This window comes from Saimiri boliviensis, chromosome 11 (assembly GCF_048565385.1).
Source record: "Saimiri boliviensis isolate mSaiBol1 chromosome 11, mSaiBol1.pri, whole genome shotgun sequence".
In the NCBI taxonomy this organism is placed as follows: Eukaryota; Metazoa; Chordata; class Mammalia; order Primates; family Cebidae; genus Saimiri; species Saimiri boliviensis.
In genome coordinates, this window is record NC_133459.1 from 38,653,524 (window position 1) to 38,664,568 (window position 11,045).

The 11,045-nt window shown below is 51.4% G+C and overlaps 1 protein-coding gene across 1 annotated transcript; it reads right to left on the reverse strand.

Annotated features, from left to right (window-relative positions):
* On the reverse strand, positions 1 to 6,611 carry MYCL (MYCL proto-oncogene, bHLH transcription factor). Its single transcript, XM_039474583.2, is given in 4 exon segments — positions 1 to 2,539; positions 5,514 to 6,018; positions 6,383 to 6,415; positions 6,417 to 6,611. Coding segments are annotated over 4 exon segments (1,188 nt in total). The 5' UTR covers positions 6,468 to 6,611; the 3' UTR covers positions 1 to 1,940.
* Between the last annotated feature and the right edge of the window lie 4,434 nt (positions 6,612 to 11,045).

Here is an 11,045-nt window from a genome sequence, read left to right on the forward strand (position 1 = left end):
GACGTTTGAGAAATCTTTTATTGAAGATGTCCCAGAAGGCAACATTTTAAAATCAGGCAATCAGTAAGCACAACTAAATACAAAATTTCAGGTGAACTTGCCTTTCAAAATAAATCAGACCCTTGCAACAGGAGAATTGCCCAAGAGTTTTTTTCTTGTACAAAAACAGTTAACACCACTTTGCAAAAGGCATACAAAAATACAATATAAAAAAAAAAGACTCCCCCCAGCATGATGCCCAACAGCAGCTTATAAAACACAAGCTATTCAGGTGAGATGTCAGTAACCTACACCCAAATTGTCCTCCATAGACAGTTCCAAAGTCAGCTGGCTTTTGTAAATCATGTTCCAGAAGGTTAGAGAGGCTATTTCCAAACATCCCCTGGGGTTCTTTGAGGCCAAGAAGCAACCTCAGAAAGAAACCATTATGGACAATAGATTTGGAAGTAGCAGCTGGTTTTCCAGAGCCACATATAGTACTTACCACCCCTTACCCACCCCAACTCCCAAACCCAGAGCCAGGAGGCACCTGCTATCCTGGGCAGAGTTCTGGAGGGGCTGCTGGTCATTCTTCTAAGACAGGCCTAGAGATGCCTGTGGTTACCCACATGACTACTGCTAGGTTGGGTGACTTTCTCAGACTGGAGGCTGCACCTGGATTCCACTTGGAGCTGCCAAGTCCAGCTGGGGCAACCATGATGGATTCATCATGGTTGGCTAAGCATATCTCCTGGGGGCTCCTTTAAAACCCACCAGAAGCAAGTCCACCTTCCGGAGCACTGGATCCAGAACGGCTCTCCCCAAAGCTTCAGAAAGGCCCAGATTCTGGGAAAGAGATCTGATTCATGGCAGGCTGGCTGGGGCCCAAGGGTGGCTGCAGAGCCAGCAAGTTCCTTGGAGTTGCACAAGGACAGATTTGCATGGTTCCAGAACTTCAAACTTGCCAGTCAAGAACTGAAATGAGAAGCAGGTGGGAAGAGGAAGCAGTACAGTTCTCCCTCTGAGGTGTCTTACACCTGCCTCGAGAAAAGATTGGGCCTCAAGTGCCCCTCTGAAAACATGTGGGCAGGGATCAAGTTCACGAGCCAGTACTCCAAGCTTTCCCCAGGCCCCAGGCTAGGACCCATTTCCCTATGTCTTGGGGAAATATTTCTGACCTGTGGGAAAGGGTGCTGTAGAGCCCACTGCATAACAAAGGCATAATGAAACAAAAAAGTCCCTTGTGAGGAAAGAAAGGTCCCTCCCTCAGAGGAGAGGGCCCAGAGGGCCAAGAATCTAGAGGCCAAGCTCTTTAAATGTTCCCAGGGTCGCAGCATTTAGAATGGGAGGAAAGGGGTCAGCTAACATCATTATATATATTAAAGGTTTCCAACTCCTCGGCTACTGTAAAGTGTCTGACAGTGAGGTAATGGTCCATGTTAATCAAGTCTTCGAGCTTCTTGTCACCTAAGACAGCTCAAGTGTCTTCTGGAAAAAGGAGCCTCAGGGAGAGCATCCAGGTCCAGCTGTCCTTGCGTCACCCCAGAGACACCAGTTGGGAGCATCCTTTCCTAGCCTAAAGCTCATGCAGAGTGTGAGATTTCATGCAGGCTGGAGCCCCTGACAACATCCACCACCTGTTGCATAGCATCTGTCAGCCTTTTCTTCAGAGCTAGTGAGCTAGGCAGACCCCAAGGCTCCTCAGTCAGCTGCCTGCTGGGAAGCCAAAGGCGCCAGAGAACATACAGCGCTCCCATGAGTCAGGGAAGAGGGAGAGCCGGGTTTCAAGGTTTCCGAGAATGCAGACCTTTATTGTGTGTGCACTGGCTGCAATGCATTCTGGGATCTACTGTCCAAACTGTCTCGCCATAACCAAAATGTGCAAATTACTAAAGGGGAGAGGGAGGTTAAAAAATAAACTTGTGTCTTTGTAAGACAGAACAATGAGGATTTTTGGTCAGTTAGTAGCCACTGAGGTATGCAATTCTTTTCTGCAATTGCTGCTGCCGGCATCGGAGCTGCCTTTTCTCCGTAGCCATCCTCTTCTCAGCCCCCACAAGGGCTTGCAAGTATTCCAAGGCCTTGCTTAGGATCACGACTTTAGGGGCCTTAGAGCAGCTGGCCAGGGTGGGCACCTGGTCCCTCAGGGCCAAGAACCGCGAACGCAGGTCATTCCGCCTCTTGCGCTCCAGGAAGTTGTGGTTCTTTCTCTTGGTCACATCCTCAGTATCAGAACTGACAGGTTTGGGGTGACAGGACTGGGTAGCTTCACTTTCTACAGGTGGGGGGCTCACAATCTCTTCATCCTCCTCATCTTCCTTTTCCCCTGGAGCATCTCTCTCCAGAGCCTCCTCTTGGGGACCCTCCTCTGGAGCCTCTTCTTGGGAGCAGCTTTCTGGAGGAAAACGGGCAGCATAGTTGTGCTGTTGCTGATGGATGGAGATGTGGAAGTGCTTCATGCAGGGATCCAGAGGGTCTGCTCGCACCGTGATGGTGACCGGCTTCCGAACAGCCAGGGGCTGCCTCTTCTCTACTGTCACAATATCGATTTCTTCATTCTCTGTCCCAGAAAAGAGATCAAGAAAAGAAACACATCCCATGAGAAACACAAACATAGACCCTACAGCTTTAGCTTGGGAAGGTAGGTGACATTTTCCCAGTTAGATAAAACAAATCGAGGTGAGCAGAAAGTGGACTCATTTGTAATGGGGTAAGAGGACAGTGAAGGAAAGGAGGGGACATTAGCAAGAAGGAAAATATTCTCCAATTTCCTTTTGCACAGCAAGGCTTAGATAAGAACAAAAGGCAGACCCAAGCCAACAGCCCCCAGTCTGCAAAGGCTCTCCCCTCCCCCATGGAGGGGATGGAGAGAAAGAGCTACCAGCCTGGGACAGAGTTTAGCTATAAAGATCTTCCCCAGTCGGGCTCTTTCATGCCCCATCAGAATTGTAAATGAGGGGTCTGTGGGCAGAGCTGCCCTTTGTTCCTGCCCAGCACAGCCTGCACTTGGGGAATTGTTACTTTTCACAAGTTATAAATCCTATTATTCCCCCACCTCTCTATTCTGCCATCCCTTTCAGCTGAAGATTCAGAGAAGGGAGGGCTACAAGCCATCCCTCTTCACCCACAGAGGGGAGGGAAAGGGTTTCCCTAAGGAGCATTTTGCTCCTGGGTTCAATGGATTTCTAAAGTCATCCATCATTTATAGGTCGCCTGCCCCACCTCCTTCCCTGGACCAGAAGGTTAGATTTGTAATCATAGGTTGGCAAGACTGCAGGAACTTCACAAAGGTACAAGCAACCATTTCCAAACTACCTGCACCAGAGGCAGAGACTGGGCAGCAGAATGCCCCAGATACGGGGCCCAAAACACCAGGGACCTGGAGACACCTGGAAATGTCCTTAATTTAATTCACTGGCTTGAAGGTCTCTTAGGTTAACCTAACCAGGAGCGGGGCAATTGGGAGAAAACTCTCCTCCTGCTCCACACGTTTTGCAGCCTCCACACAGAAGTCCACTTGAATGCATCTCGGCCTGACAACAGAAGAGCTCCGTTCTCAGCTTCTTTGCCTATCAGGAAGCTTGAGCCCCTTTGTCAGGACGGCTTCCATTGTGTGGACAATCGCATTATTTCTCCATTAATAAAACCTGACCATTCAGCCCTCCTGGCCCCAAAGCCCATGATTGGCTGATTATGCTGGGTTTGGAATGCTGGCTTACCCAGCCCCTAGCCCCTATTGGCTGAGCTCTACTGCCAATCGCTTTCCCCACCCCCCGCCTCATTGTTTGCAATCTGTTGCATTTTGTTCCGGGCCATGTGGCCTGTGAGTGAACCAGGAGCTCACAAACAGGTTCAGGTTAAAGGGTAGGTCAGAAAATGATTCAGCAGGCTTCTCTACATCCCAAACCTTTAATTTTCAGTGGTAAGCCTCATGGCTCAGGAAAATTCTATCTAAGGAAGAAATAATTTAAGACACCACTCTCCCTTTCAGAGAGTAATGTCTTACTCTACCTAGAAAAGGAAATGTCTTCAGCAGAATAATCAAGTCCAACCCCATCGTGTGCAAATGGGGAAACTGAGGCCAAGATAAGCCAAGTCTACACATCACTTTTGTAATGTTCTGGATCTCAAACTAAAATGTCCAAACTTCCAAACAATGCCCTTTCCATTCTACCACTCCACCAGCCGTTGTAGAGATACATCTTTATTGGGTTTTTGATCTCAAGATTCCCTTTCCAGCCATTAAACAAACATAAACTCTTGGTGTAGAAAGCAAGCCTGTTAAAAATGACCTTAACGCAGTGGACCGAAAAAAAAAAAAAAAAGACTTTTAATTTTTCTTGTTATCCTATTTTTCCTCTCAAGTGTATGACAACTTCTATACCCCATTCCCTGGTTCCCTATCAAATGGTCATGTAAAAGTTATTCTTAAAGGCTACAGTGAGTTTTCTTGGTCCTGATTTATATGTCACTAGCCTACACTCTACAAAAGTACCCTCTCCAGTACTTCTCATGGGTGCGGAGGTCTAAGATGCTGCAATAAGTACAATGTAGTCTGGTGGCACAGGATGCCCCAGTCTGCCTCAGCGAGGTTTGCACTTGCATCAAGGATGGGAGAGGAGTGCCTGGAGCTCTATGGCCTTGACCCCAGAACCTAGCTCACAGGTTGCCACAAAGTAGAAGCCAGTGAATATTTGTGGAATGCAAGGGAGCAGCTGAAGCTGGAGCTGTATTGAGAGGGAGCCGGAAGGACACTTTTCCATCTCAGGACAAACAGGAAGGCAAGGTGTAATGCTTCTAAGATAAGCTACCACAAAGACCTAAACATCAAGGAAGAGGTGCCTGGTTGGAATGGAGCATTGGGGAAGAGGGGCTGGCCAGATGGCAGAAAGCTGGAACTGACTTGTAGTGATTTACTATCTCTAAGCCTCAGTTTTCCCATCTCTTAATGGGGAGTGTTCATTCCTCCCTCCCTGTCTCACCAATGCACAAGTGGTAAGTGGTGGTGGGGAGGCACAAGAAGAGGGCATTCATTATTGGCATTTTAAAGTAAAGCCAACTGGAGACCTAGGTTTTTATTAAAAGGATGAAGGCTTTGGCTTTGCACAAAAGGCTCTTGGCTTCTTCCCCTAGTGGAGTGTGAGTTTCCCAGGGAAAGAGGCAGCAAAAAAAAAACTTCAGGTTTGGAGTGACTCTTAAGGGACCCCCTTCCAGACTCCTTAAGACAGAAATCCCTTACAGTCCAACCCCAGTATTGTCCTCTCTAAGTGCCAACCCTCACCACATAACCCTGGTCCCCTGCCGCTCCAATCATCATCAAAAGGACGCTGGCTCCCACGCCACTTCTCTAAATTGTTTACCAACACACCCACGTGCCAGACAGACACTGTTGGGGGCTACACGGGCAGCTTCAGCCAAAGAGAGGGGGAGATGGCCCAAGGACCTGAGAAGAGCCAGTGCCTGACCTCAGGGAGGGGCAGAGTTTGGCCACCCATGGGGTGGCCCCCTCTTGAATGCCTCGGGGAGGTCCTTACCCGAGTCGCTTGGGCTCTCGGACCCGGAGCAGGCCTGGGTCTTGGGTTCGCCCAGGGGACCCGGGGCGGCGGGCGCCGGGTTGCCGGCTTCGAGGCTGGGAGTGCAGTCCGGGGTGGCGGATGCCTTCGGCAGGTTCCCCCGGGGCGCGCCAGCTGCGAGCCGATCGCTCACCGCTCTCTCCAGCCGCTCTCGGGCCGAGAAGCCACTCCACATGCAGTCACGGCGGATGATGGAGGCGTAGTTCCTGCCGCAACCTTTCGAGTGGCCCCGGGATTCCGCTTCGTCTCCGGCGCACCCTCCGGGCCACGTCTCGGGGTGACCAATCCCGGGGGCTGGGTCCCCTGCGCCGGGACCCAAGCCCCAGGGCGGCGACGTGGGGGGCGATGGCACCAGCTCGAATTTCTTCCAGATGTCCTCGCTGGGCGCAGTGGAGCGGTAGAAATCCTCCCCGCAGTCATAGTCGTAGAAATAGTGCTGGTACGAGTCGTAGTCCATGTCCGCTCCCTACGGGAGGGAAGGGGGGACGTGCTGACCGGGTGCCGGCCGGGCGAAGGAAGCGTCCCTGGGTCCCTCGGCACAGCCGGCTGCCAGGCTCTTGTTCCTCCCCAACCCCACCGGCTTGCAGCCTGCGCCCACTCCTCGCGTCCAGGGAACCTGGGCCCCGGGTCAGAGTGGCCGGGGAAGATACTCGCAGCGCGCGGACCCGGCTGCGGGCAGCGAGTTCAAAGCAAACTTTGCCAGCGCCGCCCGGAGCGCAGCTCCCAGGGCCCGGCAGGGCCGGGCGGGGGCGCGCCGTGCCCAGAAGGCAGCCTGCAGCCAGCCTGCACAGCGGGACCCGCGCCCGTGCCCTGGCCACCCGCAGCCTCACCTCGCTCCCGCCGCCCTCCACCTGGAGCGGTCCGACCGGCTCCCCGCCGGCTCGGGGCAGCCCGGCAGCCCGCACACACGCACATGCGCGCCGCCGAGCGCGCGGCCCCCAACTCACGAGCGCGCCCCCCGCGCGCGCGCCCCCACCCTCGCTCGCGCACGGAGGCCCGGACGCTCTCGGGATCGGCGCGGGAGCGCGAGCTGCAGGCGCATTGTTTCCTGAGCCTTATATCTCGTCGCGCTCCCGGGACCCGGGGACTGGGGGGCGGGCCCTATGGGACAAGCCCCGCCCCCTCCCTGCCCACTCCGGGCAGTCGACAGGTGGGGCCGGCCCCACCTCCTGGCAAGGCTCGCCCGTTCCATTCTATCGCCGGTAGGCCCCTAAATAAATTGCACGCTGGGGAGCGCAAACAAGAGGCGGGTTGATGCTGGGCCGCCTGGTGGAGGCGTGACTCTAGCGAGGCGCTGGCGGTCCCAGCCAGCTGAGCTAAACCGTGCTCCTTGCCCACTCCGAGCTGGCGAATTAGGGCTACTCCCCGCCCCACCCTGCGCTCCTACTTTCCCTGGCGCGCCGGGCTGGGTTCAGGTGCGCCGGACCCGTCGCGGGGGTGGAGGAGGGAAACGCGCCACCTGGCGGCCCTCAGCCCGGAACTTGGGTTGGCCCCGGCGTCCGCCTGGTCACCCGTTGGCCCATTTCCTGAGCTCGGTGGCCCAAGCCTGGACGGCAGCGAAGTAAAGCGAAGATTCTGAGCTTTAGGCAAGCCTGAAACGTAACATTTCTGAGTCTCAGTTTCATCTGTAAAATGAAGGAATGATAATGCTTACCTCACAGGGTTGTGAGGATTTAGGGAAATAGAGCATCTAGGGAAGGGGCCTGGGCCAGGAGGAGAGGCAGAGGGAGCTGGCTTAGGCCCCTGGGCCAAGGCGGGGCCGGGAGCAGAAGTGAGGAGGAGTTTTTCCCAGGGCAAAGCCGGGGCTGAAACCCGCCGCCCTCCCTCTCTTCTCACACAAAACACTGTAGGAGCTGTACAGTAGAGACAAGAGAATGAGGATTTGGCATCTGGAAAATACTGCAGGACCAAGTCATTTCGAGTTTTGCCCTGCATCGCTGGCCAAGATGATGGATAACCCCTTTGTATCATTTTCTTTTTAAAATTTTAATACATATTTTTAAGAGACAGGGTTTCACTCAGGCTGGAGTGCAGTGGCTGGATCATGACTCACTGCATGCAGCCTCGAACTCTTGGGCTCAAGGGATCCTCCCTCCTTGGCCTCCCCAAGTGCAGGGATTACAGGCATGAGACACTGAGCTGAGTCCCCCTTTGTGTCATCTTCCATGCAGATGACCTTTGGTGAAAGAGGAAAAATTAAACTATATGGCCAGTCTGAGATTTAGGACAGAGGAGAGTAACCTGGGATAGCAGCCAATACATCTAGATTCCTCCACCTGGCATCAAGGTCTGGTGTCTCTCTACCTCAGCCTGACTGCCTGCTGTCTCTCTCTTTCCCTCACATCCCTGTGGTCTAAGAACACCAAACTACTCACTGTTGGCAGACAGAATGAGAAGGGCAAGCAGTTCAGTGTGGTTGGAGCATGGGACACAGATGTGAGTTGTTACATAGGTTGCGAGAGAAGGCAGGGAAAAAGTCGGCCTTCCGTTTTAAATATGTTGGGTCTGGGCTACATGTGGGACATTCTTGCAGACAGAAACCTGCTCCTACTTGCTGTGTGATTTCTGCACCTAGAACAGCTTCTGGCAGACATTTGTGAACTAATTGACTTACTGAGGGACTCAGCCAACCAGATTTCATTGAGACAGCTTTTGTGTCCTGTTTTGTGCTAAATGGAAGCCACAGGTCAGAAGGGTTCCAGGTTTGATTGCAGCCCCGAGGCAGGCATTGGACCGCCTTTTGGTGACTCTTCTCTGGTCGGCAGATGTCTAAGGTTGTTGGTGTACTAGTCTGGGTTATTGGTTACAAATAACAGAAACCAACCTTAGACAAATGTAAGCAGAAAATGACTTTATTGGAAGAACTGGTGGTATAGACCTCACAAGAGGCTGGGAATTTATGTTCAGAGAATGGGCCTTCTTTACCTAGACTAGAGCCCCATACTGGAGCTTCTCCCATGGTTTCACTGTAGATGATATCTGGGGGTAACCAGGAGGTGCTGCCCTTCCTCAAGAAGTAGGAAAAAGGAAATTAGGTTGTCTTCTGAGAGTTAGGCTGCTTCTTCACTTTGCATATTTTGTTTGTTTAATGTCTTCCTCATCAGACTGTAAACTCAATGAGGGCAGACAAATGTCAGCCTTATTCACTGCTGTACCCCAGGGCTTTAGACCAGAGCCTGGCGGCTGGGTGCGGTGGCTCAAGCCTGTAATCCCAGCACTTTGGGAGGCCGAGGCGGGTGGATCACGAGGTCAAGAGATCGAGATCATCCTGGTCAACATGGTGAAACCCCGTCTCTACTAAAAATACAAAACATTAGCTGGGCATGGTGGTGCGTGCCTGTAATCCCAGCTACTCAGGAGGTTGAGGCAGGAGAATTGCCTGAACCCAGGAGGCGGAGGTTGCGGTGAGCCGAGATCGTGCCATTGCACTCCAGCCTGGGTAACAAGAGTTAAACTCCGTCTCAAAAAAAGGGACAGAGCCTGGCACATCATGGGTGCTAAGTATGTGACTGAACACAAAACTCTAATGCTTTAGTTTTTGCGTTTTGTATGTGTGTGTGTGTGTGTGTGTGTGTGTTCTTTTTTTTTTAGACAAAGTCTCGCTCTTACTCTGTTGCCCAGGCTGGAGGGCAGTGACACCATCTTGGCTCACTGCAACCTCTGCCTCCCCGGATCAAGTGATTCTCCTGCCTCAACCTCCCAAGTAGCTGGGATTACAGGTGCCTGCAACCATGCTCAGCTAATTTTTTGTATTTTTAGTAGAGATGGGGTTTCACCATGTTGGCCAGGCTGGTCTCGAACTCCTGACCTCAAGTGATCTACCCACCTCGGCCTCCCTATTTTGTTGTTGTTGTTTTTGAGACAGGGTCTCACTCTGCTGCCGAGACTGGAATGCGGTGGTGCAGTCATGGCTCACTGCAGCCTTGACTTCCTGGGCTCCAGGGATCCTTCCATGTCAGCCTCCTGAATAGCTGGGACCAATGGAGGCATGTGTCACCATATCCAGCTAATTTTTTTGTAGAGATGGGGTCTCAAACTCCTGAGCCCAAGTGATCCTCCTGCCTTGGCTTCTCAAAGTGCTGAAATTACAGATGTGAGCCACCACACCCCACCTCTAATACTTAAAGTAGAGATATGTCCATTGTATTAGTCTGTTTTCACACTGCTATAAAGAAATACAAGAGACTGGGTGATTTATAAACAACAGAGGTTTAATTGACTCTTAGTTCCACATGGCTGGGAAGGTCTCAGGAAACTTACAATCATGGCAGACAGGGAGGGAGAAGCAAACACCTTCTTCACAAGGCAGCAGGAAAGTGTGTGAGTGTAGGAAAAACTGCCATTTATAAAACCATCGGGTCTTATGAGAATTCACTCACTATCACAAGAACAGCATAGGGGAAACTGCCCCCATGACCCAATCACCTCCTACCAGGTTTCTCCCTGGACGTGTGGGGATTACAATTTGAAATGAGATTTGGGTGGGGACACAGAACCAAACTATGCCTTACAGAGACAGAATAACTCTCAGGCCCAGTCTGAACTACAACCTGGTTAAAAGTATTAATACAGCTAAAGAAAGAGGGTGCCAGTCAGGAGAGTCTGGGCAGCCAAGGAAGCCAGAGATCAAGGAGAGTTGCCAAGACAATCACCAGCAGTGTCCATTCTCTGGGGGCAAAGATGCTGGTCCAGGAACAGGGGAGATGGAATTATCATTCTTTGAAGCCACCCAGTTCACCCCCTACCTCACTCATGCTCTGGATCAACAAGCAACTCTCTAAAAACCATTCTGTTTCCTATGTAGATCAGTCCACAGGGAGAGAATGCACTCATCATTGAACAGGAAGATCCAGTCTGCTTCAAAGCCCTGCTTCCTCTTATAAATTAATGAATTGGCATCTGATTTGAAATATCAGTCTCATGAGCCTGGTTAATGTGTGTCTGTTCGTAGAGATGCTGATGCTTTTACAGCAACCAACTCTGGTTTCTAAGCCTGACCCAGGATGGTGATGAATTCACCAAGGTAACAAATGCCACCCCAGGGACCTTCCATTTTTCTGCAATATTATATTTTCTTTATTTTTTCTAAAACACGTTTTTAATCACAATACATGTAATATTTTTTTTAAAAAAATCAACTAGGCATATGACAAAGTTAAAAAGAAGGCCATCTTCTGTCTTGCCATCACCTGATTCCTACTCCCCAAAGGCAACTATTGTTTTAGCTGTTTTTTTAATCCCTTATATTCCTTTTTTTTTTTTTTTTTAAGACAGAGTCTTGCTCTGTCGCCCTGGCTGGGAGTGCAGTGGCTCAATCTCAGCTCACTGCAGCCTCCACCTCCCGGGTTCAGGTGATTTTCCAGTCTCAGCCTCCCGAGTAGCTGGGATTACAGACTTGCATTTTTAGTAGAGACAGGGTTTCACCATGTTTGTTAGGGTGGTCTGTAATTCCTGACCTCGTGAATCACCTGCCTTGGCCTCCCAGAGTGCTAG